The 25,629-nt window shown below is 35.8% G+C and overlaps 2 protein-coding genes across 9 annotated transcripts in view; both read left to right on the forward strand.

Annotated features, from left to right (window-relative positions):
• LOC132201382 (mucin-2) overlaps window positions 1-25,629 on the forward strand; it is a 37,410-nt gene that overhangs the window by 6,613 nt on the left and 5,168 nt on the right. For 2 of the 6 annotated variants that reach the window (XM_059627516.1, XM_059627517.1), the window contains exons 1-11: window positions 19,398-19,542; window positions 21,387-21,453; window positions 22,780-22,977; window positions 23,046-23,305; window positions 23,492-23,616; window positions 23,673-23,805; window positions 23,864-24,049; window positions 24,150-24,275; window positions 24,674-24,810; window positions 24,863-25,095; window positions 25,407-25,529. In XM_059627516.1, the coding sequence (XP_059483499.1) occupies window positions 19,531-19,542; window positions 21,387-21,453; window positions 22,780-22,977; window positions 23,046-23,305; window positions 23,492-23,616; window positions 23,673-23,805; window positions 23,864-24,049; window positions 24,150-24,275; window positions 24,674-24,810; window positions 24,863-25,095; window positions 25,407-25,529 (1,600 nt within the window). In that variant the 5' untranslated portion in view covers window positions 19,398-19,530. Of the gene's footprint in view, window positions 1-10,088; window positions 10,240-11,059; window positions 11,284-11,350; window positions 11,434-19,397; window positions 19,543-21,386; window positions 21,454-22,779; window positions 22,978-23,045; window positions 23,306-23,491; window positions 23,617-23,672; window positions 23,806-23,863; window positions 24,050-24,149; window positions 24,276-24,673; window positions 24,811-24,862; window positions 25,096-25,406; window positions 25,530-25,629 lie in introns of those variants that run through there. The other 4 variants (XM_059627518.1, XM_059627520.1, XM_059627521.1 and 1 more) reach the window with 4 other exon arrangements.
• Window positions 3,230-9,131, forward strand: LOC132200747 (uncharacterized). Of its 3 annotated transcripts, none has more exons than XM_059626431.1 (6): window positions 3,230-3,421; window positions 3,518-3,606; window positions 3,670-3,789; window positions 3,835-3,968; window positions 4,024-4,149; window positions 4,202-9,131. In XM_059626431.1, exon 6 carries the CDS (start codon window positions 4,315-4,317, stop codon window positions 8,830-8,832), a length of 4,518 nt encoding a protein of 1,505 aa, XP_059482414.1. In that variant the 5' UTR covers window positions 3,230-3,421; window positions 3,518-3,606; window positions 3,670-3,789; window positions 3,835-3,968; window positions 4,024-4,149; window positions 4,202-4,314; the 3' UTR covers window positions 8,833-9,131. The 3 variants fall into 3 exon arrangements, with proteins under 3 accessions (XP_059482414.1, XP_059482412.1, XP_059482413.1); XM_059626429.1 differs by having other exon boundaries at window positions 3,849-3,968; XM_059626430.1 differs by lacking the exon at window positions 3,835-3,968.

Genomic DNA, 25,629 nt, shown 5'->3' on the forward strand with positions numbered 1-25,629 from the left:
GACCCTCTCGGGCATAAGGCAAAATTTCCACCGTCAAGAGCAATTTCTTCAGGCGCAAAACAAAACAACAAGCGGCGCACAAAGTGAAATATTGATTCAGGCCACCTTTGTTTGTGGTTTTCGCATCTCTCTTTCTCTCCCACATAATACGTAGTAAACTCCTTTACTAATTCGGGTCCAATTAAGGTCTCTGGGGAAGATGCACCTTGTGGCTCCGGTTGCGAATTTGAGAAATTAGTCTTGCCCTCCAGGAGCTACTGAAGGGCAAAAGCGGCTATTACAAAAATAAACCGCCGCAGAAACAAAGGAGAAAAATCGTGTGCGTGACTTTTTCTCTTTATACCTTTTATCTGACTTTGTGTATCGATCTGCGGAAAAAGTATACCCTGGTACGTGCAGGACAATGTGTAATGTGCATTATTCGCATGCTGCATAAATATTGTAACGTGCGCGCTGGCTGATGTGGAACACGATTGGACTCGGTGCCAACTTCGTGTGAGCACTCAACAGAATTATTTATTTGCACTTGCGGCTGCTTTTAATGTCAGTGCCCTTAGAGACCGAGAACAAATGGAGAGAAATGCCTTGCCCACAAGTAAAAGTAGCATTCCTTTACGTCTGAAAAATTAAACAGTTTATATCTAAAATTTAATTAAACAATATGCTTTGCTACAATTATAAAATTAATTGGGGGATATTCTCTTGCTAAGTTAGAAGCTAACTTAACATGTAAATATTCCCCATTAATTTTTACGTTTTTTATTATTCTTTACTTATTTCTTTCAAGATAAAAAAATAATCATATTATTTGATTGCCGGGCCTTTAAGAATAAAAATATTATTTTTCTTTCTTTCTTAAGTTCATCTTAAGTTTCATTTTTTGGCAAAAGACAAAATATAATTTAAATATTTGTATGCATTATTATTTTTCTTTAATTGGAGATCCAGTAATTTAATATGAATATACCAGACCAGGTCATTTTTCAGAATTATAAATTATTTGAAACCTGCAAAAAGTTGTTCCCGCAATAAAACTTGGCTAATTCGTGGCACTGATTGAGCAACAGAGTGCTCCAGATATAATTTACAGAGGCTGCTTAGCTCCGGAGTTACTGCACGTTATTTCCTCTTTTTTGTTTGTCCCAAAAGATTCTCTCAACTGATCCAGAAAACTTGTTCTTTGTCGGGTGCAAATACAATGCAGGTGCCCTCTCCATTCCATTGTCTGCTGAAATGATCTCGTCACTTCTCTTGAGTCATGACGCAAAGTAACCTCTTCTAGTATAGTTATAATATTCGTTTTACTTTCATCTCGCGACCTTGCGCCAACTCGTAATTAGATCGCACACGAGTATTTGAGAACTCTATCAGTTAATTGCGAGATGGGCTAATATTTTATAATTCGAATCGCATCCATATCTGCCGGACAATTGAATTTTGATGGGAAAAAGACCTCCAGCTGAGCGATTTTGCTGGCGTTTTGCAACAAGTGGTTCCAATTACATATCTTTTTCGACTTAATGCGACTATATTATTATTAAAGCGGATTATAACTTTCAAGTAATGGATCAAGAAGCCCAACCATCTAAAGTGAGCCCCTCTTCATATTTTATTTTAATTTTCCTTTTATTATTTTTTGATAAGCTTAACGCAATTTTAGGCAATTTCGACGCTTTGATTAATATTTTTTCAAAAGAAAAGAAAGCTCTGAAAGTGTGACCGAGTTTTAAACACTAAAAATATCTTCCAGGAAAAGTCCAATGCGTGTTTAATAATTTTACAAATGAATAGAACTTTGGCGAAAATTAAATTAGTGAAGAACCCGCGAGCAATTAAATAAATGAAACTTTTGCTGAATCAATTTCTATTTCAATAGGGTTAGAACAAACGGCATTATCCAGGATCTCACAGTTCCTGCTGAAGCCTTACATTTTCTGCTGAGAGCTTTTGCCAATCACATTCCTCAAGGTGTATCACTCGAGTGCTACGCTTCTTACTCGAGTATTAAATTCACTACTCTCTTGGTGACTTTCACTGACAATATCGCATTCAGGTCGAAATCAACCGCGCTCTCAGGTGCTTGCCGGGCTGAGCAAACACGTAAATTGCAACCTGTGAAATACTCCCCACCGTGGCGCCTGAAATTTTATCGCGCTTTTTGCACTCGAGTAAATTTTAAAAGCAGTCTTCTCTCGTATAATGCACATTTAATTAAAGAGATACAAAAGCTACTTGCAGCTGCTGGCTATTGCTCTTTTCGGCGAATTGGCTCCCAGTTCCCACAAACACGCTTGTGGGAATAAATTTCTAATGAAAATTCCTTTCATGCGTACACAAAGGTGAACAAGAGACGTGCCTTGAGTATAGAATTTATCATCATTAAATGCATAATATAATTTGATATATATTCTATTTGATAACATTTATTGATTTTTTATTCTTTTTATTTTTAACTGTAGTGTTTTTCCGTGGTAATAAAAATGAATTAGAACAAAATATTTTTTTGCTTTACTTTTTCATTCTTCCAATGAAAAAATGCAACAGAAGATCATCCTAATAATAGTAATAATCAATTTTGAAGTACGCCTCTTGGCAGGTGTCAAACAAGCTTGATACATAATGTAAATTGAACGCAGAGAAAATGAATAAAAATAATTCATTTATGAAATTTGAAGTCATTCCCGGTTATTCCATGTTCCAATTTAGTTAGTAAAAAATTGAATTAGTTGGTATTTATTTGTTTATTAAATTATTATTTGATTCATAACAATTAATTCTTACAGATAATTATTAATTAAATAACATTTACAAAGCATTTACATTTTTTTATTAAAAAGTTCCGTACAAAAAATATAGTTGAATAGAACATACTTGTACATTTTTTGGCCTTTGATAATAATGTATATAGCTTAGATTTCATAATTGATTTGTTTAAATTAACGAATCATTTGAATTCTAAAAATAATATACCATTCGCATTTAGGAGAAAAACAATAAACTTAAAAATTAACGAGTGAGAGAATCATACAAGAAGACTGTTTTGGTGTTTTTTTTTTCGTTTTTTTTTTTTATCACACATTGATTTATACAGCGGCTGAGCGGCACGCGGTCAGCATTCGCGCCGAAATCGCGAGCGCTCAAGGCCTCAATTCTTGGCCTACTGTAAAGCAGCGCTGGCAGCGCCATACGCCGCCATTGCCAACCAGTACCAATTGCAATTGCAGCCGAACATGGCCGCCGACACAAACAACTCGTGCATTTTATGCGAGTCAATTGCCGGCGAAAATAGCCTTCTAATCGCCGACCTAGACAAGAATAAATTTGCAAATTGGTGGCTTGAGAACTTCGATGTCGAAATAGAAAAGTCTGTGCTCGATGGAAAGTCGGCCCGCGTCTGCAAATTCTGCATCCACGATGCTCGGTGAGTCAAGCTTTCGGGTGAATTGAAATAATTGAATTTTTTTTCAACGTTTTCTTAGCCCGCCGGATATAATTATGTATTTGTATTTATTTCCAGAAATACTGTTGGTTCAGACCGAATCCAAAGAGAAATTCCAATTGATTGGTGGACAGTCGCTTCCTGTGATTCAAGTAACAGTGGTCAAGGTGCATAAAGAAATAGATAAATTTGAGATAAAATAACTAAATTACGCTTAAATAAATTAACAGAACATCAACAATTCTGCGACCTGGTCTTAGAACCACTGAAAAATGATGAAGTTGCGCTATTTTCAGCTACAAACTCGTCAAGCAGGACATTAGACGGACACTCTTCTGGCTCTGGCCAAGGTATAAAAACAAATTACATATTTTATAATATCTCTTATATAAAAGTTATAAAATAACAGAAGTTCCAAAAAACTGCGACGTGGTCTTGGAACCCCTAGGAAACGATGGAGTCGCCATATCTAGGGCCAGAAAATCATTAAGCAGGAAATCAGACAGACACTTTTCTGGCTCTGGCCCAGGTATAAAACAAAATATTTTAGCACAATAACTTATAATAAAAATTTAAAATAACAGAATTTCCAAAAAACTGCTACGTGGTCTTGGAACCCCTAGGAAATGATGAAGTCGCCACATCTACGGCCAGAAAATCATCAAGCAGGAAATCAGAAAAACAAATACACTCTTCTGGCTCTGGTCAAGGTATATTAACAGAAAATATTGTAACTCTACTTGAATAACACAAAATCAATAGAAATTCTAAGAAACTTCTACGTGGTCTTGGAGCCCTTCGCACACGATGAAGTTGCCTCATCTTCAGCTACGAACTCATCAAGCAGGACATCAGGCGACCACTCTTCTGGCTCTATGAAGAAGGCTAAAAGTAAATCATTTCCTGGCAATAAATCACCAATCGCTAGGGCACCAAGAGATAAGGATAAGAAGTTATATTACACCTGCTTTTACTGTCATCGTCGAACTGCCCACATGATTGATCATTTGAAAATTGTTCATAAATTGAAATGTGTGGCACAATGTCGTCAAGGCCTTTGCCGCCAGTATCTTGCACCACAAGATTTACAGCCCCACATTTCAAAATATCACTTCGGCGGCAATGTCTTGATTTGCGAAGTATGCAAATATGTTTTCACAAATAGTATTCACCATAAACTGCATGTTAAATATGCTCACAGAGATGTGAAGGCAGAATATGAAAAATTGATAAATGTCATAAGGGAGATTAAATTTTACAAAGCTAAATTAGTCCGTCCTGAAGCATTTGCAGAGTGGGAACAGACCATTCAAATTGTCTTTGTAAAATGCGTCTTTTGCAATGAAGAGTTCAAGTGCATCGATGCGCTAAAAAAGCACGTAGAGTTCTCTCATAAGGACATTGATGCAATAATGTGCACTTATCCTGACTGCAATGAGTTTTTTGATCTCAAGGATGACTTGGTGACCCATTTGAAAACTGCACATCCGTATCTTACGGAGGGAAAGTTAGAAATTGGGGGGGAAAGCAAAACGGCCTACTTTAAATGCAATTTTTCTGGGAAGTGTAATACAATTTTCAAATCAGACGAAGAAGTGGCAGAGCACATTTTTAATGAGCATACAGACAGTTTGGGTATGAGAACTGCTTGCTTCTATTGTAAAATGTTTGTGTTTCATAAGTCAATGAGCACCCACCTCAAAAAAGTGCACCATGCCACTGACGTATTGAAATGCCCTGCTTTTGACTGCCATCAAATGTACTTAGAATATGCTGATTGGTGGACGCACCTTGAATCTTACCACAAAGACCAGTTCAAAACTGCGACCGATGTCAAGACATCACATATATTACTTGACGGTGAAATTTGTTGCCAAATATGCAACAATAAATATAAATCTGATCTTGCTTTTTTATTGCATTTGAAGCAATTTCATAAATTTGAAACAGTTCTGTCGGAAACATCTTTCAAGAACATTTTTAGGAAATGCACTGAATGCCCACTTTACTTTCAGACCAAAATGGCCCTGAGCATTCACTTGAAGCATGTTCATGAAAAAGCAGAGGGATTGCCAAGTTTTTTTAATGCTTCCGAGTCTCTGATGCAAAGTGAGGTCCCTGTAAATTCCCAAAGTAAGGACGTCTTAGATCCAAAAAGATTAGCTGAACCAACATTAACCCCCGTACCTGCCGAGCAAACTTTGCCACTGACATATGTGTCTGAAGCTTCGGAGTCTCTTTCCCAGAGTGCCTCCAATGAGCTAAATGCAGAAAATGAAACACAAACAACAATAGAACAGACCGTATGCGTTTACTGTGATGTTGAATACGAAGACTTAAAAGAACATTTACTCTCCATTCATAAACTGAAAAATGTGGCAAAATGTACTCACAGTGGCTGCAGCCAATACTTGGCATGTGAGGATTTGGAGTCGCACATTGAAAATCAGCACACAGTCCAAGACATGTCTAGATGTTTAATTTGCAGAATTTGCAAAAAACTATTCATAAATCATGTGTATCACAAGTTGCATATGAGGTATGCTCACGAATTGGATTCTGCAGAAATAAATTCAAGTTGTTCCAAGGAAACAAATCAAATTAACAAACCAGATGTATATCTGAGGCAGAGAGCAAGTGGAGCAATCCTAGTTTCTTGTATCTTTTGTAACAAACGTGTTGCTGGTCACTTACTAATAAACCACATTCGACTTGTTCACAAGCGAATTGATGAAAGAAGGTGCCACTATCCAGACTGTCATGAGGTGTTTGAATTGGAGGGTGACTTAGTAACTCATTTGAAAAGAGAACACCCTTATCTGACAGAGAAAAAATTTGAACCTGACGGGCAAATTGGTTGCTGGAGCACTGAGATCCTTAAGTATGGCTATAAATTTGCTGATTGCCATACAAATTTTGCAAATTACAAAGAGTTTGAAGAGCACATATATAACAAGCACTCTGATTGTTTGGGCAAAAAAATGTCTTGCTTCTATTGTAAGAAATACTGTACTTATGCGGCAATGAGCTACCACCTCTTTAAAGTTCACAATGCGTCTGACATCTTAAAATGCCCGGTTGAGGGCTGCTTTCAAATGTTCATAGAATATAGTGATTGGTGGGCTCATATTAAAAAATATCATAAACACTTTTTCAAATTTGACGATTCCATTGATGCACGAAAAAAATTATTATATTTTGAAGTCGAAACAACAGCATTGCGTTGCAACCAATGCCAGTTCATCTTCCATGCCCAGAAAAGTTTTGTTACTCACTTGAAGCAATATCATAATTACAAAACATACGATTTTGCACAACTTGCATTAGAACCTCTTAGGAAGTGCCTAGATTGCAAACTTTCCTTAAGGAGTAGAGTAGGTATGGAAATTCACATCAAATATGCTCATAAATATACCAACATAGAACCAAACGTCGCACCAAGGACTCCTGAAGTTTCAAAGTTAATGGTGGCGATGAAGGGCTCCTCATGCCTCCAAAATGTGATTCCGCTTAATTCGGACAATCAAATAAGAATAGACAAACAAGTAACTCAGCAGGGGGGAAATAGTCAAGCTAATATTACAAATATTGTGCAAATAATTGCTTGGCCCTTGTGTGATACAAATATTGCTGCAGTTAAATCAAGTGTAGACTGCTCTAAATATCATGGTGGTGCAAAAGGGTCCTTGGAGCAAATTCTTTCGGAGCATGACTACTTTACTAAGTTTCCCTTTGGTTGCGTTTCAGGAAATAAAACTGTGATAGAAAGTAAAGAAAATGAACCCCAGTCAGATGATCAAAATTTTCCAGTAGATTCCAATCCTGATTTACTTTCTCTTAAAAAGTCAAGCAGGTCAAGACATGCCACAAAGATCCACGCTGAAACGAATAAAACTGAGGTTGAAGGGCCTACTTGCATATACTGCAATTATGTAGGCCAGGATTTTCCACAGCATTTTTTCTCTTTTCACAAACTGAAAACTATTATGAAATGTGGTTACAACTTTTGCAAAGACCAATTCACATTAGAAGATTGGCAAATGCATATGAAAAATGAACACACAGGCAAGTGTCCCCCTGAATATGATTTCAAATGCAGAATGTGCAATAAATGTTTCGCAAACGAGGTCCATCATAAGTTGCACACAAGGTATGCTCACAGGGATAAGAAATCTCTCGGGCCTTATTTCGAACTAGAATTCCATGCTACAAAAAAAATATGCTCTCGGGGAGCATTGCAGGAAAATGAAGATAATTTAATGTTAGAAATAACTTGTATCTTCTGCGGAAAAATTGTTAAGAGCCGTTGGATAAATAGTCATTTAAGAAACATGCATAGTGATATCAAAATCATACATTGCTCATACCCAAAATGCTATGAAGTTTTTGACGTAAAGTCTGATTTGATTGAGCATTTGAAAAGTGACCACCCGTACATCCTGGAAATAAATAATTATTTGGAGGAAACTTTTAGTGAGATTGATAAGCCTGAAATAAAATGTAGTTTTAGTAGCTCGTGTTCTAGAGAATTCAAGACAGTCGAGGCAATGAAAGAGCACATTTTAAATTTCCATGCCCTTGATTTGGGCAGCAAAATGCCTTGCTTGTTTTGCGGCAGGTATTTTTCTTACGGAAAAGCTTTGAATGGCCACCTGCAGATCAAACACCCCCACTGGCCAGTACTTGAATGTTATGTTTTTGGCTGTTATCAAATGTTCAAGGATTATACTGATTTGTGGGCACATGTTCAGTCCAAACACCCAAAATCTTACAAAGTGGAAACTCTGGGAAATTCCCCACATTTTGATATTCTCATTGGTGATGGAAACAATGTTTGCAAACATTGCGGAGAGCAGTTGAAAAAAACTGGAAGGTTTGACGTTATGAGACATTTGAGAGAAACTCATCACTACTCAAAGTACAATTTTGACCATTTCGAATTGGCATTTAATAAGCAGTGCCCCAAATGCCCAATTATTTTTAAGGAGAAAAAAGGCCTGGATGCTCATGTGGAATATAAACATCCAAAATTATCGAGACCAACCAAACGTAAACGTAGTTGCAATGATGAAGAGGTTTCGGAGATGGCTGAAAACCCAGTAGAGTGCAACAGTGGAGAAGTGCATTCGGACACTGATACCGCTTCTGAGAATGGAGATTCGTCAATGAGTGATTGTAAACGAGTAAAAATCGAATATGACGAAGAAGAAGTTGAAGTCAAAATTGAACCAGAATCTGACTATCCCCTCGAATTCGGCAATGAAAATCTCAATCAAAATGAACCACGACCAAACTCCTCCGATTTTGACACACAATGTTTTGCACCGCCTGCCTCTTTTCCAACTGTTGACTCTGCAGATATTGCTATAGAGAGCATTTATTTCCAACAGTAGAACCAAAGCTGAAATTAGCTGGTAATGGAAAAATGTAAAATTCCTCTTTTGAAAAAAAAGCAGGTCTCATCAACACATTCAGAAATTGATAGGTTGTTTTGTATTAGTTATAAGCGGTTGTAAGAAAATTGTTTCTAACACTTTTTGAGTTTTAAAGCCTTCCAAATTAAAAAAATAGGTTCAAGGCTAACTGATTGTAAAATTAAGTTAGCTCCTAGTTAGATTTAAGACAAATAAGTCGTTGTATCATGCATGTTGAATGTAAAACCAATAAACTTGCTGCAAAATTCAGCATTATATTTATTACATGTATTGTTCTATTAATTTAATTACATGATAATAAATTTAGAAATTTCATTCCAATTAATAAATAATTTCAAATATTACTGTTTTGATGTTGCTTGCATAGTGAGTCTTATTATTATAATTTTTGATAATCAACCTGTGATTGAGGTTGACTTAAACCGCCTCAAATAGAAGCAAACTCTTCAGAGTCGAATTTTTTTGTAGATTAGATTGGAGTGCGAATAAATAATGTTTGTTGAAATTTTTACTGATCCTTTTTCCACACTTTCAGTTGCTAAGCATCAAATTTGAAAAAGCATTCCGAAGTGTAAAATAGTCAACTAATTAAATTAGAAAACCACTTCACATGCTATTTTGTGGATTGCAAAAATTCAATAAACCAGCTGCCAAATTCGGCATTATAAAATCATATAATATTTTTATCCTATTATTTGATCGAAGTTTATTAAAAAGCTTTCCCGCTGCTTTAAGAACAAACAAAATATAGCTGAAATAAAAACACTGCAACATTCTATCCTCTTTTGCAAGACTAAAAACGTTACTCTTAAATTGTTTAATTCTGATTTTAAAAAAGCAATTTCGTTTCGTAAGCTTTTTTTTCATTCTGAAACTATACTTTAACTTTGAATGAAAAAATGGAAATTTTGGTAATTTTAACTCCAATGAAAAATTAAGTGCTTAATTTATAATAAGCTAATTTAATTCATGCAATATTTTATTTTTACTTAAGCATAATAATTAATATTTAATAAAATTTGCGGGTCCACATTTATATAATGCGTGATTTTTTTATTCCAGAGTTGAATTGAAAAAATTATTTCAAAAACAGCATTTTTTTATTGTATGTCGGATCGCGAGAAACCAACCAATGCATGGAAACTTTAAAACCCCTTCTCCTCTACAAACACACCTGAGCATCTCACTCTTGTAAACCCACACCAAAGAGAATAGAGCGAATAGAGGCTTACACGGCTCACTCAATCTCCGAGAGCCGACGAAGGCACTAGTGCTTGCAGTGCCAAACGCATTTTAGCAAAAAACACCGCATTGACTTCGCTCCTCTACGCCTTTAACGCTTTGATTGTTGCCAAATTCTACAATGTAAGTACACGCTAAAATCAGTTTTTTTTATTTTGTCTCCGCATATATGCTAATTTTTTTCTATCAATTAAATTAAAATTATGCATATTTTTAGCATTTTACTTATTTATTTAAATAAAAACAATAAGAAATATATTCATTTACGTTAGAAATATGAATTTTTAAAGAAATTGGAAATATCAAAATTAGTGAAGATATCCAAGATCAATTTCAAATTTCTATTCGTCACTCTCTTTTCATATTAAATAATTTAAATTATTTCACAAATGTATTTTGCTTTAAAGAAATATGTAAGTTCAATCAAATTAATTCAATCACTCAATGACTCGATTGTGTTGCATTATATAAAATAACAATTGAAACGCAAATGAACATCATTTATTATTTCTTTTATATGCGTTTGTGAATAAATGATATTATAATATTTTCATTCTTTTCAAAACTTAAAGATGAAAAAGTTTAAATATAACTGGGACATTTTAAAGATATTTTCAATTTGTTTATCTATTTTTTATTTTATAAATTTTAAAAATATTTTGCAATGGAGAATAGAACATAATAAATCTGATTTTTTTTTTTTTTTTTTTTTGAACCGAGGACATAATTATTTAGTTGATACTGCAATAGCATAAAATAATAATTAAAAATGACAAATGACCGACGCAAATTTAATGTACTTAACAACAATTATTTAGTACATAATTTAATTTCTTTTATTACACGGTTCATGAAGTTTAGTGCTACTTCCCGCTTCCCGCGTTTCTATCTGCGCCGCTCGTCACTCGTTTTTCTCTCCCGCAAAAAAAGGCCACGCCCACTTCAGTTCTTGCAAAGACGAGTCGCCATGGATGACGTCGAAAAAAATCAAAACATTGTGTGCATTTTATGCGAGTCGATTCCTAGCGATGAAAGCCTTCTTGTCGCAGATTTGGACTCTACCAAATTTGCAAATTGGTGGTTGGAAAGCTTTGACATTCAGATGGATCAGTCGCTGTTAGAAAACAAGTCTGCCCAAATCTGCAAGTTTTGCATTTCAGACGCAAGGTGACGATTTAAATTTTTTATTTTGACCTTAAAACTTCAACTTATGCGTGCAATTTAAAAATTCCAGTGTTGCTGAAAAGTCTAGTCAAGTTGAACGTAAAAATGCCGTGGACTGGTGGGAAAGTAGGCCCTTGAATTCCTATGAACATGGTAAATTATTACTTTTATGATAGAAATTAAGTTTTTTTTTTAAATGAAATTAAAAATAGGGTTAACTAAAAGCTGCTCAGTGGTACTGGAACCATTGACAGAAGAGATGATTCAATTGGCTTCTGGCAAAAGCTCCGTAAATTCGAATCTCGTGTCAATGAGTTGCACTGTGGATGTGGAGGAAGTACCGATATCGCCAATTGCGTGCGAAGCAAATGACAAGCATTCCGGATCAAAATCATCTGCAAATTCAGTTTCTTGTTCGGTGTCAAATGTTTCAGGGAGGACTCCAGAAAAACTTAAATGTCAGTCTTGCCAGAAAGGCTTTTCAAATCTAGCACTTCTTCAATTGCACTTGATCTATTGCACCAAAACAAAACAGGCAGAAAAATCAAAAAGTTTTGTAAAAAATGCTGTTAAATTACCAGATAAACTTCCCTCTAATTGTAAATCAAGGATATTGCCAGATAAAGTAACCTCTAATCATAAATCAAGGACGGATCCATTCTTAACTAAATTCATGAATTGCTTTTACTGTGATGAGCTTATGGAGGTAAAATTTCTGAGAAGCCATTACCGTCTGGCACACCCTTCAACGGCACATCCTTGCCATCAGCCAGGGTGCAGGGAGTGTTTTTATTGTGAAGCAGAAATGTGGGAACACTTTGATAAAAAGCACAGTAAAAAATTAATCCAATGTACATCCAAATTATGTTATCTGCGTTTTGAAAACACTGCTGCTATGCAACTGCATGTTCAAAAAGATCATGATGGCGACGAGACACTTAGCGCTTCCCTCAAATGTTGCAAAGAAGGGAAAACAAATTTTTTTGATGCTTGTTTATCTGGTATAAAAGTTACATATTGTGATCGATGCAGCGAAAAGTTTTACTCAGCAACAGATTCGCATAGCCAATATAGCCATGCTTTGCACTGCCGTGCTAAAAATAATCTTCAAGCAACACCAGTAGCAAAACCAATAAATCTCTTAAAAAACGTTTTGGAAGTGCCATATAATAGTAATGTGTTTGCTCATGCCAAAGAGGAAAATTGTAATGCAGTTTCTAACTTAAAGTCAGAGCAAAATGTGCAAATTCAAAAGGAAGTGCCAGAACAATACATTAAGATCGTACATGGTTGTTTCTGCTGCAAAATTTGTCAACTTTTGTTTCGAAACATACAACAACTGCGTGAACATATTACTGAAAAGCATCTATAGTTCATATTTTCACCTGTCGTAAATCACATAGTAATAACAATGCTTGTAAATATTGAGGTCGATTTTGGCTGGACAAAACTTTAACTCGAAGAAGACAATGAATTAAAATGATTTTAAAGTTAATAAAATACTTTTCTTAATTCTTGTCCCTGCATTAAAAAAAAATGGGAAAGTATGCCAATTATTAATTACTTTATTTAGATATAAAAAATGTTATTTTTGTTCGAAAACTAAAATGCTTTGAATAACTTTGAATAAATCAGTTTTTGTAAATTCAGATTAGTTGTCAGTGGATTCGGAAAGCAAAATCGTTAGTGAATTAATGACTTGATATATGTTCTTTCTATTTTTTGTTCTTCGAGGTGATTTTTCTTTTTATCAAACTTCATGGTAGTGCCAATCTGCGTCAGGAATAACTCAAAATTGATAAAAAAAAAGGAACATCAAAAGCAGTTCAGGGCTTGTCATTATTCACAGTCGGAGAAAGAAAGTGCGTTTTGGGTCAGAATACTCACGAGTTGACTCACAAATAAGCCAAACGAAAGGCAAGTCGTGATCGAAAAAATGAAAAAATGCTACCATTGCGTATATCTATGTCTGTATAATAGTTATATGAAATTAATTATTCAGTCCGCTTTATAATCGATGTCCCTTTGGGATGCGTGCTACGATCTAAATTGGGACGTTTATCATGATTGATTGACTGCACTACTATTCTGAGGTGTGGGGCATGAAAAAGCGATTAAAAAGTGTTTGCATGTCAGCGTACCATTAAAATTATTCTGAATATAAATGAAACAATTTGAAATATTTAATTGATTTTATAGCAATTTATTGAGAGAAAAAACGGTTACATTGTATTTTTTTTTTATTAATTTGAAAAAGAATCAACTTTAAAGTAAGTTTATATTTTGTTCCTTAATATTACACACCGCTGTACACAGAAACCCGTGAAGAAAATAAAAACTTTCATTGATCAGAAAGCCAATAAATTATACGCAACCTGAGAGACCTTTCATCAAATAATTAATTAGCAAAACTCCAGCGCGACGAGGAAGCGTTTTTTCCGCTCTTGACTCCTTTCACGCACAAAAACAAAAAATCTCACCGATGAATTGGCACAGACGCTGATTTCCTCACTTAAAATTTAACTTCTCTCCGCTCCTGTGTCTGCCAAAAATTTCGTGCCTAGGAAAATATAAATCTCCCGGTCGTTTGAGTGGAAGAGATTTTCATCAATTCGATCGTCCGTGAGTCGGATTTTTGCCCGGAGGGTTATCGGAGAAAGCGCCTGCGTAATTAATTATCGGCGCGGGCACATATTTTTGACACACCGCCAGCAAAATGTTAAGTCACAAATAAAGGCTGTTAGCTAATCAAAGCTTCGTCGCGTCTAGCTGACATAACACATAATTGCTACTTACCATGTCCCCTGGACATCTGAATTTTTTGCCTGCGCGTGCCGGGGGAATTGTGCAAAGAATCCACGCTAAGCGAGAGAGAGATGCTTCCATAAAAAGAAAAACCGGCTATTATTTGCAATTCAACTGCACGCGTGCCTATGATGAAATCACCTCGGCCATTCAGAGGATTTCTAGACTCGCGATGATTGCCGGGAATTATGTAAAGAAGTCTAGAGCTAGATGCATATCATGCATAATAATCAAATTTGTCATCGCAAATTGAGCGCGAGATGGACAAATATGGCTTAGACAGATATCTTTATTTTGTCTCTAAATTGGAAATTTTGAAGAGAAAAAATATTCCAAATAGGAAACTTTTTCCGAACAGGGAAATAATTAAAAATTAATTTTTTAAAAAATATTTAAAGATTTTATTAATTTTCATTATGAAACTAACGATTTTTAAGGCTTATTTTTTATAGTAAAAATATTTTTTATTATTTACTCATTTTTTTAATATGAAAAGAATCAATGAAAGTCTTCTGTTGTTTTTAAGTATTTGAATTAATCAGATGACTGTTCATTTTTTGAAAAGCAGAGATTTCAATCAGACGATTGCTTTTGAACCAACTGCTTTTTGCTCCACCCAATCAACATACAGTGCTACTTCCTTGAAGCTGATTATTAATCCGATGCAGTTGTTGTACAAACCGCACCAGCAGCTCCAATCATGAATTGCATTTTCATCAAGCTGTTTTCTTTCGCGCCGCCGGAACCCCTTTCACATTCCTGCATACAGATAGGTGCAAATTTACACATGTTATTTGAAATATTTCAATTTATTTTTTTAATGGTGGTCAAAATAATCGCATTGCAATAATTACGCGGAAGAAGACGCGGCTAATTTTGTGTGTTTTGTAACCGATTCATTTGCATGCCAATAAAGCAATTACGACCGCGCGCAAAGTGAAGTAATAATGATCGTTATGGACGCACCAGAGAGATCTCTTCCTAACGCGTCTATTTTGCGATACCAGCGTGCAGAAGCTATTAAATTACATTGTGCGGAGGAGAAATAGCTTGCTTGAGTCGACCAGTGCGGTTTTCAACTTTCATCACACTTTATTGTCAGCATGACCTGCATGTAGTTTATTGTTCATTTACGCACAAACTCACCGCGTTACAGGTGCAAATTGGATAGTATATTTTTTCTATCAAAAAATAATAATTTGCCAAAAATGCTATAAAATTAAGAGCCGATTCTTTTCTCTGCGCGTGAGAAAAAGGTGGTACAAAATTAAGTTTGATCATTTTAGTAAGTTTTATTGAGTTTTATTTTATACTATCTTGTGCGTGGAACAAACTAGAAGATTTGATACTTTTTATTTTCCCCACCAGAAGCATTTCCTTATGCTTGATTTTGAAGTCGATTAAAGATAATTGTCAGTGGCGTCGTCAGTATGTCGGCCTTGAGACATAAAAAGTGCTCCATGAACCAAAACAGCACAAACCAGTAGCATAAATTATCAACAGGAGCAAGACTCGCTTTATTTTAATCTGGACCTCTGCGTCATTTGCACGTCATGAGGACAATAAAAGATTGGTCAAATTAAATAATTAATTACACATCATAATATTATTTAAAAATCCACAAACGTGCTGAAAATATTTAAATTAAAGAAGAATTGAAGGAAATTATTTTTTCTAATCGTTGATTGCATTGATTTAGCAACATTTTAAGAGAATTCTTGATATTTAAAAAAAAAAATACAGTTTAATTCGTAATTAAAATCTAAAAATAATGTTAGACGACAGATATTCAGCATAGACTTAAAAAAAATGACTTGTTTGAAATCAGATTCGAATCAAGCTGCTGTCAGCAGCATTTTCTAGGTGCGGTAATTGCATGAGTGCTCAAGCAAGAGTATGCCAATCAAATTATAAAAACACGGCATACTGTAGAGCAAACCTCATCATATATGAGAGGTTTCGTGCATGCATTCTTTTCACCTTTATATGCTAATCAAGGCAATTTTTCGCCAAGCATGCTCATCTTCATGCATGTGCGATGTTTTGAAACCAAAAGAGGCTTTGATCGTTTATGCGCGAAAAGACCTTTAATTCAGACATTCATTTTGACGCTGGCAGCGCAAAGAGCCTTCATGCTCTTACTTTAAAAAATAATTCTTGCAGAAAACCTTTTGCTCTGGATGAAGGGATTGTAAAATTCATGTCAAGAAATGAAATTTTGATCCCTAAAATCGTATTTTGATTGTTAGTAAACTACATTCTGACTGTGAGATACTTCAACGTCAAATAAAGCAGCTTCAAATGTAGCACTGAACCTAAAATTTTAAAATTAAACTGCACCATAAGCATAAAATCGTATTTCAAAATTATTATTCCGTCTCAGTTCAAGGAAACTTCCAATGAGTCAAGAAAGGAAAAACATGGCAGTTGAGGAATAAAAATTAAATTATGTAACGTGTCGGTCGCAAAAGTGTTCATATTATTTTCCGCGGTCTTCCACCTCAGGCCGATCGTTGCATGGCAGAAACCGTTAGGTCGCGGAGATGACGCAATGCCCAACCCTGCCGGTCCGGCAGCAAGTGCGTATACGGAGAAAGTAAGACCCACGTCGAGACAAGTGCTCGATCCGCGTCCAAGAACAAAACACTTTCTCTGGCCGCGCGCGCGATTTTGCCCCATGGGCTCGATAGCGTAACATTTGCAGCAGCGGAATCCCCGGATGACATTTTTATATTCTCTAACAGTCAACGTGACCCCGGGCACACCGTTGCGCAACACTTTCTTTCATCTCCCATTAACACGTTACGCATATTTCACCAAAAGTGTGCCAAAGCTCCAAAGTTTGTCTGCTACTTGCAAGAGTATTTCAAATTAATGTGAATTGACACAGTCCCGTTGGCAAAAATATTACTCGACAAAATTACATCATTGACGGTGGCTTTGATATCTTACATGTATTAATTATGAATTGCAGAATTACGTCAACAGAAAATATTCTCTACAGATTTTCTCTTGTTATATAACTCACTAGAGTTTATGTCAAACCCATCTTGATACTTGAAATTTGTGCGGACTTACGTTTTAATTACTGCTTAATTTATTCATATTTAACAAAAATATTTTAAATTCTTAAATTTAATTACAAAAATGTTTTATTGCTGATCTTAAACAGAAATAATTACTGAAACGGTCCTTAATTAACTATATTTTATTAATTGTTTCTATTGCGCTTTTTAAAAATAACAAAATGCTGCAACACCTAAACAACTCCAGAAGAAAGTTTAATAATGGGATTAAATAATAGGCCACAAAACCAAAAGAGGCTCTTCTAGTTCGTGGTGCTCTGTTAGGTCTTGGGTCTAATGATCCGGTAGTTAAGGAATTAAACACTATAATTTGGAAATTGAATTGCAGCAATGAAATAGAAATCAAATGTTTATTTGCCTATCCGAGTGCAATAAACAACTCGATTGCTCCGGTATGCTTTTGCAACACGTTCGCTTTTAATGAATCGAGGGAACGCGTCAGTCCTGTGTGATTGTCCGTGATTGATGAGAGGTTTGTTTGCTGCGCCAAGTCGGAGCGTCTATTAACATCAACAATCTTGTTGCACGCATGGTGGGACTTTCATTGTATGAAAATCTAATTTGCAGCATATATGTAGAATAGACAAAGTGCTTGTAATAGATGCTCTAATGGAGAAGGCAATTTAGCCCTAGCCGTCTCTTTAATTTATGTCAAATTCATAATGCTACATTAAATTAAGAAGAGAAAACTACGTTGACCTTTACATAATAAATTAATGTGAACTTTCCAATGCTCTCTATTTAACTTGAAGTTCGATTCTCGTTAGGATAAAAATTTGACCATTTTTTCTATTCTGTTTCAAAGAAGTCCTGCATATTAACGATCCATTGTGACAATTATATGCAAATTATGCCGGAATATTTTGCAACTTTCAATTTTAAGGTGACTGAGTCATCAGAATTTGAGCGGATGAAGGATGAAAAACATTAGCATAATTACTAAATTAGCATTTATGCAAATAAATCCCACATTATGCAAAGATCCGTTCAATAGAGTAATAAAATATGTCCCTAGTTATGCAACACTTTTACTATCAGATACAAACTTACAAGTGATCGTTATTTTTTTTTTAATTTTAATCGCTTGCATGAATTTTTGATGCAAAATATTAAAGAATAGGTTTGAATGACCGCCGCAGCATTTTTTCTTTCTAAAGAAATGAAATACGCTTTTTTAACATCTTTTCTCTCTTGTATAGCAGAGATTATATTAAAAATTTACTACCGGGAAACGGAGAATAAAAAGGATATAAAATTTATCCACCACTCTAGCAATAAAGCTGTCACTTTTGACGAGAAAGTTTCTAACGCGTCTGATGAACGGAGATAAGGTCGGAGGTCGAGCCGCGAGGAGTGACCCAAAAATCACTCAAATTTTTGAAGGGGACCACTCGACTTCCTCTCCTTTTCCTTCCATAAATCACTTTCCTGTGAAAACACTTCTTCTCCGTTTGATCTTCAATGGTGCGTTAATTTTCACACGTCAAGTGCCCTTGTCGAAGGTCAGCACTCGTCGGCTCATCGCTCTCCTTTTGAATATGCATCCATCACGCGCCTGCATTTTTATCAGATGCAGATGAGATGCGATTTCTTGCGCAGATGTTACTTTTGAATCGTGACCAAGTATGCTCGCGGATCATGACTGAAATATTTAAGAAAGAGGTGAATTTCAAGGCCGCGAGGAACATGAGCGGATCATTTCATTTTCTGCATCAACGGCGTGCCTGGGAATGAGGATATTAACTTGTATTTTTCTTGTTCTGCCTGAAACAACGTTTTTCTTTTAGGAACTTCCTCGCCATATAAAATTCGTGCTCGCAGTAATTTGCACATAATTATTATGTCTTCCTCGTGCAAAATCAAAGCAATTCAAGACTTATAAAAATGCAAATTTGTAATTGCTGCCCTTCACACAGAAATGATTAAATTTATAATTTCAATATCGAATTTTCCGCACAATTGAAACTCGACAACATGCTCAAAGAGCAGAAAGATCTGGCTCGACCTTCTCTTGCGTTTATTTATTCATTCTCTCTCTGGCTGGTCTCTTTTACCTCTTATTTGGATTTCTCTCATGAGTAGAAACTGCTTGGCTGCTCTTTCTTTGCCGCAATGCACTTGGATGAGAGAAAGAAAAGCGGAGAATATCTCGGCAGCCTCCCCAAGAGGCCGCTGGGCGTTTTGCTTGATAATTATTTACATTTATTTTATGATCGAGGAAATTTTCACTCCGACTTGCACCTCGCAAGTGAGCGGTCTGTCCTGCTGGACGCACCGAAAGCTCGTTTTAAATACGCTCGGGGAATGCGAGCAAGTGGATTTCAAGGTTGATGTTGTGCGTCTGCTTCTTAAGTTCAGGATGCTGCAGCAGGTATATATAAGCAAATAAGTTTGTGCAATTTGCCTCTCACAATCAGTGTGGCGGTAATTTGAGTTTCTGGCCTGCCTTTGCACTTTTCTCTCTTCCAAGACGTTCCATTTATTTGAACAAAGGCGCAGTGAAGCTCAAGAAGGGCAATTTTGTCGTTACACTTTCGGCACAATGGCAGATCTTTTCGTGATCCGATCGGCCGCAAATCACTTTTATATTCTTATAGCCTTTTAAATTGACTTTTCACTAAGAGACAAAAGTGGGCCAATCAGATGGGATTTGTCGATACCTCAAGAGGAAAGGTGAATAAATAAGACGTACGTGCGGCCATAAAATTTTTATATGCCATCTGAAAGTCCTGATCCTGAAGCACGCTCTTTAAAACAATGCATTCAAATAAATTATTATATACATTGTTTTCAAATTTGAAGGTCAATTTCTGGCAAGTAATGATAACTTAAAATGCTAATAATGTAAATTACACATAATTTGGAAAACAAAAATACGTTTCGTACAATTTTTGCAATTTGATCGATTATGAAGGTTATTTAGGAAACGACTTTTAAAGAAATACACACAAAACCACAGACGTGTTAAAATAGTATCTATTATGCAAATCCTGGCGTGCCACTAACCTGAGTAGTTACATCAACACTTTAGGTGCAATATGAATAATTATCATTACAAAATATATGGTCTTAATTTGCAAATATGCAAAATTCACACGGATTCTTTCCGCTTAGCTGAGTATCCAATTGATCATTAAAACTTTACCTTTCCCACACTCATTTTCAACGAATACAGTGAGTGTGTAAATCACTTAAATATCGAATTCATTTGGAATATTATTTAACCGCGTAGCTCAGGTGAAAGTTCTGAAAAATGGATCGGCTGCGAATAAATACGCGAGTTTAATAAGCCTTCGCCGCCGCATTCCAAGACTGGTTCTCTTTTTTCACTCACTTTGGTGTAGCTGAAAACACGTAATAAAATTAGCATAAGTTACGAAACTGCGGATTTGTGCTGGTTCATTATTAATTGCAGTTTTTGTTTATAATTAAACTAGGATGCCTGTTGATCAAGAGGTTCATAATTTCTGTTATAATATGACTGAGTTCATGTGACTGATATTTGTTCTTGCAGTTTTTTGTCTGCGGTTTTTATTGCACAAATTCGCTATAGTTTAATTAAAATAATTAAATGTGTAAATTTAGAATTTTCAAAAATAAATTACTTTCCATTTGGTTTATTATAAACAAAAACTCTAAGCCACGAAGAGTACAATTTTGTTGCCGGCATGTCTGCTTTTATTCCTTTTATTTTAAGCACTCATGCATTTGAAGTGCAATGCACGTTCCACTGATTTACAAGCTTGAGTGGCCCGAAATTAAATGTCAAGCGGCAAATAGGAATATATTCGCACGACTGAAGCTCTTCATCTCCTTGCAATCTGTCTTGTTGGTCGAGAGCCGCCGAGAAAAGCAGCCGCGCTTTTATAATTGCAGCTGCTAAAACACATACAAACACTTCAATTGCGTATATGAGAGCCGACTTTTCTGCTGCCGATTACACAACCTGCAGTTACGAGGAGCACTGGAGATGCTGGTTGAACTTTCTTCTTTAATAATGGACTTCCCTGTTTGGGATCGCAGACGCCGTTTAACCATTTGGTTAATTGTGTAAACCGAGCGTTTTTTTCTCGCTGGGAGATTTTTTGTCGAAACTTACACAAGGAATTATTGTCGCTTTTCACTTTCATTCTCTCATTGTGTTTTGAATATGTTGCATGATTATTAATTACTTCACTAAATGTTGCTCACGCCTCTCTTTTCTGTCTGTTGCAGATGCGGCTGTGGCCTCAGCAAGGCCTGGGCCCTTTTGTACTGCTCATTGTTTCACTAGTCGCCGCAGGTATGTAGAAAAAATATTTAAAAAAATGATATTTAAATAAAATGATTTATTTTATGATCTGTTAAAATGATTTTCAGGATTTTATTTTAAAATTTTTCTCATTTTCAATAATGGTTTGCAATTATATATTAAAGAAAGTAGCTGATGCCTTTTTAGATTCAAATTTCTCTATTATTTCCAAACTATCATTTAAAATAATTTCACCTTTGATCCCACACTTCTTTGCGCATTGTTTCTTAATTTGCAAAGGCGTGTTAAATTGTTCTCAAAACTTATAAGATAACCGGCGGCGTAAACGAGAAATTTCCACGCGTTAAAATCTCTAAAAGGAAATGAAGTGACTGCATTAAATCTTCTTCATATTGATAATCCGCCGGCTTTGATTTCTCTCCAGCCAGACTGTCACTACATCGCACGAATCACACCCACTGCCCATTAAAGAGCCGGCGGAGAGAAATGGGCTTGTTTGAATAATACGTTCTATACAAATTCAAGAGGCGCCTCTGAAATGATTCACGCGTGCGTCAATTTCTCTTCTATTCTCTCTTCCACACTCGGACGCCTCTCTATAGCACGTGATTTATGGTTTGACCGCGAGTGAAAATAGCTGCCATAAAAATTCAACGAGAGTTATGGCCCGTGTTGTGCGATTAGATAGCGAGCCGGACAGGAATTACTAATCGCAATTTTGAAGGGCCCTTAATTGGACCGGTTGAAAAGTTAAAAAGAATAGGAAGGGCAGCTTTTAGATTGGGAAGAAAGTTTTTTTTATCTTTCGTTTGTTACGTGCACAAAAGATACGCTCTTAGTTGCAAAAGTGTGCTGATAATGTACTCATTAAAAATTAAAATTTTTAATTATTGACGTAACTTAATATTTTTTTATATAAAAAAAATTTTAAATTTAAAAAAAAATAATAATAATTATAATTATTTTAACTTAAATCTTTTCAAAATAATAGTTTATTATTTTTTGCATGATGCACAGTGAAGAAAAATGATTCAGAAAATAACTGCAGCAACCTTGCGAAAGTTTTTGTGTACTTTGATTTGAATACAAAGAAAAAACTTACGTAGGATGAATGTAATTTTAACGCACCATTGTTAATTTTTTTAAATTTGAAGGATGCGGAACGCCCGCACGGATCGTTAAGCAATTTTTTTCCGTGGGCTGTGTGAGAGACGATTTTTTGTTTTCTTTATTCTAATTTAATTTATCAATGTCATCATCACACGCATCATTACCTAAAATGATTATAGGAAGGATATTGTGAAATTTACTCTCAAATTTGGGTACCTTTTCTTGAAACAATAAAATGTGTTACAGGCGTTTCAAATGTCGCCGGTGAAAACCAAAGGGTGGTTTGCTACTACACAAACTGGTCGGTCTACCGACCTGGAACGGCAAAATTCAACCCCCAAAATATCAACCCCTACCTCTGCACCCATCTTATCTACGCCTTCGGCGGTCTAACCAAAGAAAACGGCCTCAGACCTTTTGACAAGTACCAAGATATTGAACAAGGTATTTTTTTTTCAACTTGAATTTCAAATTTGAAGTCGAGTAAATTAATTTTGTGCTTTAATAAATAGGTGGTTATGCCAAATTCAATGGTCTGAAGAGTTATAACAAGCAGCTCAAAACCCTGCTTGCCATTGGCGGCTGGAATGAGGGCTCAACGAGATTTTCACCCTTGGTGGCCGACCCTGAAAGGAGGCAGGAATTTGTTAAGAATGTCGTCAGGTTTTTGAGAACCAATCACTTTGATGGTCTCGACTTGGACTGGGAATATCCTGCATTCAGGGATGGCGGCAAAGCTAAGGACAGGGAAAATTATGCTCTTTTGGTTGAGGTAAAAATATCCCTTATCATAAATTAAATATTTATATAGTGATAGGACATACTAGAGATAATAAATTTTTTTTTGTCACTTTTAAATTTACTTAAATTTAGTGAATGCTTTGCAATAGATTCCAATTTTTGGCCTATTGGGAAAGCAATTTGAAAATAATTATATTCAAAATAATCAAATTTTTAGGAATTGAGAGCTGAATTTGACAGAGAGTCGAGCAAAACTGGACGTGAACGGCTTCTTTTGACAATGGCCGTACCTGCTGGAACTGAATACATTGACAAGGGCTATGATGTGCCATCTTTGAACAAGTAAAATAATATATTATGCTTAAATTTATTTTCAATTAAACCTTTTTGAATGTCAGAAATTTGGACTTCTTCAACATTTTGAGCTACGATTACCATTCTGCCTACGAGCCAGTTGTGAATCACCATGCGCCTTTGTTTGCTGGTGGTGATCCAGACAATGAATACAATTTTGAAGCTCAACTCTCTATTGTGAGTTAAATTAAATAACATTATTTCCAATGTCATATTTCACATTTTTTTTACTCAGGACCACACTGTTAAACATTATATCAAATTGGGTGCTGAAGCTTCCAAATTGGTACTTGGAATTCCAACTTATGGAAGATCTTACACGCTTTTCAACCCTTTGGCCACCGAACTGGGCTCCGCTGCTGACGGTCCTGGTGAGCAAGGTGATGCCACCAGGGAGAAAGGATATCTAGCATATTACGAGGTGAAATGAATGTTTTCTTATTAGAAATTATTTCATATTAGTTGCCAAGACCACTCATTGCAAAGAAATTTGCTAAAATTTAACTTTCCCTGACGAGCAGATTTGTGAAAGCATAAAGAAGGACGGCTGGACAGTTGAGAATCCAAATCCCACAGACATGGGCCCTATTGCTTACAAGGGAAACCAATGGGTTGGCTACGATGACGTGGAAATCGTCAAGACCAAGGTAAAATCTATCAAAAACTGGAAATTAATTTCTCCTATATACGCTTCTTGCGGTTTGCAAGTGATTTGTTTATCAGATTTTCTTGGAAATTTGATAGGCAAAATCAATACCAATGAGATTTCTCTGAACACGTGTTTTCTTTAAGACAAACCGCTTTTTCATTTAACAATAGGCTAATTTGAATGACTTCCTATTTGGCCCATTTCTCCTTTTCTCATTCAAAATCAAAAGCCGTTCTGGTTTATTTCGGCAAGCAAGCGCCTGGCAAAAGGGGCCATTATTCGTGCTTTGCCCGTAACATAACACCTGCCGGCGGCGCGTGCAAGAGAAATCTATTACGGGCGGCGTGGGAACGAAAGCGATCGGATTATCCGCCTATAACGCTGCCTTTTGTTTAGGCTCGTTACGTCGCCGCCCAGGGTCTTGGAGGAATCATGTTCTGGTCCATCGACAATGATGACTTCCGTGGAAAGTGCCATGACCGTCCTTACCCCCTGATCGAAGCTGCCAAATCAGCCCTTATTGAATCATCAAAGTATGATCATTTATTTTTAAGAAGAGGTTGGTAATAATAATTGTGAATCTAGGCCAATCAGCGGAGAGACACCTAAAAAGAGCAAGCCTTCGAGCACTGCCATCGCTGCACGCAGACCGTCCAGACCTCTGACGGCCACTTCTCCGTCTAGGAGTGCAGCCAAACGGCCGCGTCCTGCTTCCACCACAACTACTGAAGCACCAAGGCAAACAATCACCCCCATTCCTCCAAATACAGCTCATTTGAATACTCCCGAACCACCTACCACCCCTGATCCTGGAAGTGGTGAGTTATTTGGTCTAGTTGAATTTATTTTAATAAAAACAACCAAAATTATTCTAAATAATTAATTATTATATTTAAATAAAAATATATTCATATTTTTAATTTTGGTTTTTCAAGGCCCCTAACATGTGTTAATTCTAAAAAAGTAAATCAAAAATTAAATTAACTAAACTTTATAAAAATCGAATGACAGATACACACAACACAAGTGAATGGACAAATCACAAATCCTAGGATGTTTATTTTTAACTATTTTTTTTTTAATAAGTTAAAAAATGGATGCCAATTTAATAAATCCATTCCAATTGCAGATTTTGTTTGCAAGGACGAAGGATTTTTCCCACATCCCAGAGACTGCAAGAAATACTTCTGGTGCTTGGACAGTGGACCTTCTCAGCTGGGAATTGTGGCTCACCAGTTCACATGCCCTTCAGGTGAAATTTATAATTAGATATTTTCAATAAAATCTCACCTTTGTTCTTATTTACATATTTCCTTACTTATTTTCTTTTACTGGAATTGCAAATTAATTTT

Source organism: Neocloeon triangulifer, unplaced genomic scaffold, assembly GCF_031216515.1.
Source record: "Neocloeon triangulifer isolate White Clay Creek 2 clone unplaced genomic scaffold, ASM3121651v1 ptg000014l, whole genome shotgun sequence".
NCBI classification, from domain to species: Eukaryota; Metazoa; Arthropoda; class Insecta; order Ephemeroptera; family Baetidae; genus Neocloeon; species Neocloeon triangulifer.

What these genes read in the sequence shown, in the direction of transcription:
- LOC132200747 (XM_059626429.1), top strand. Translation starts at nt 3,231, where the DNA reads ATGGCCGCCGACACAAACAACTCGTGCATTTTATGCGAGTCAATTGCC. An exon ending in TTCAAGTAACAGTGGTCAAG is followed by an intron (nt 3,607 to 3,669) that starts GTGCATAAAGAA and finishes ATAAATTAACAG; the next exon opens with AACATCAACAATTCTGCGAC. An exon ending in CTCTTCTGGCTCTGGCCAAG is followed by an intron (nt 3,790 to 3,848) that starts GTATAAAAACAA and finishes ATAAAATAACAG; the next exon opens with AAGTTCCAAAAAACTGCGAC.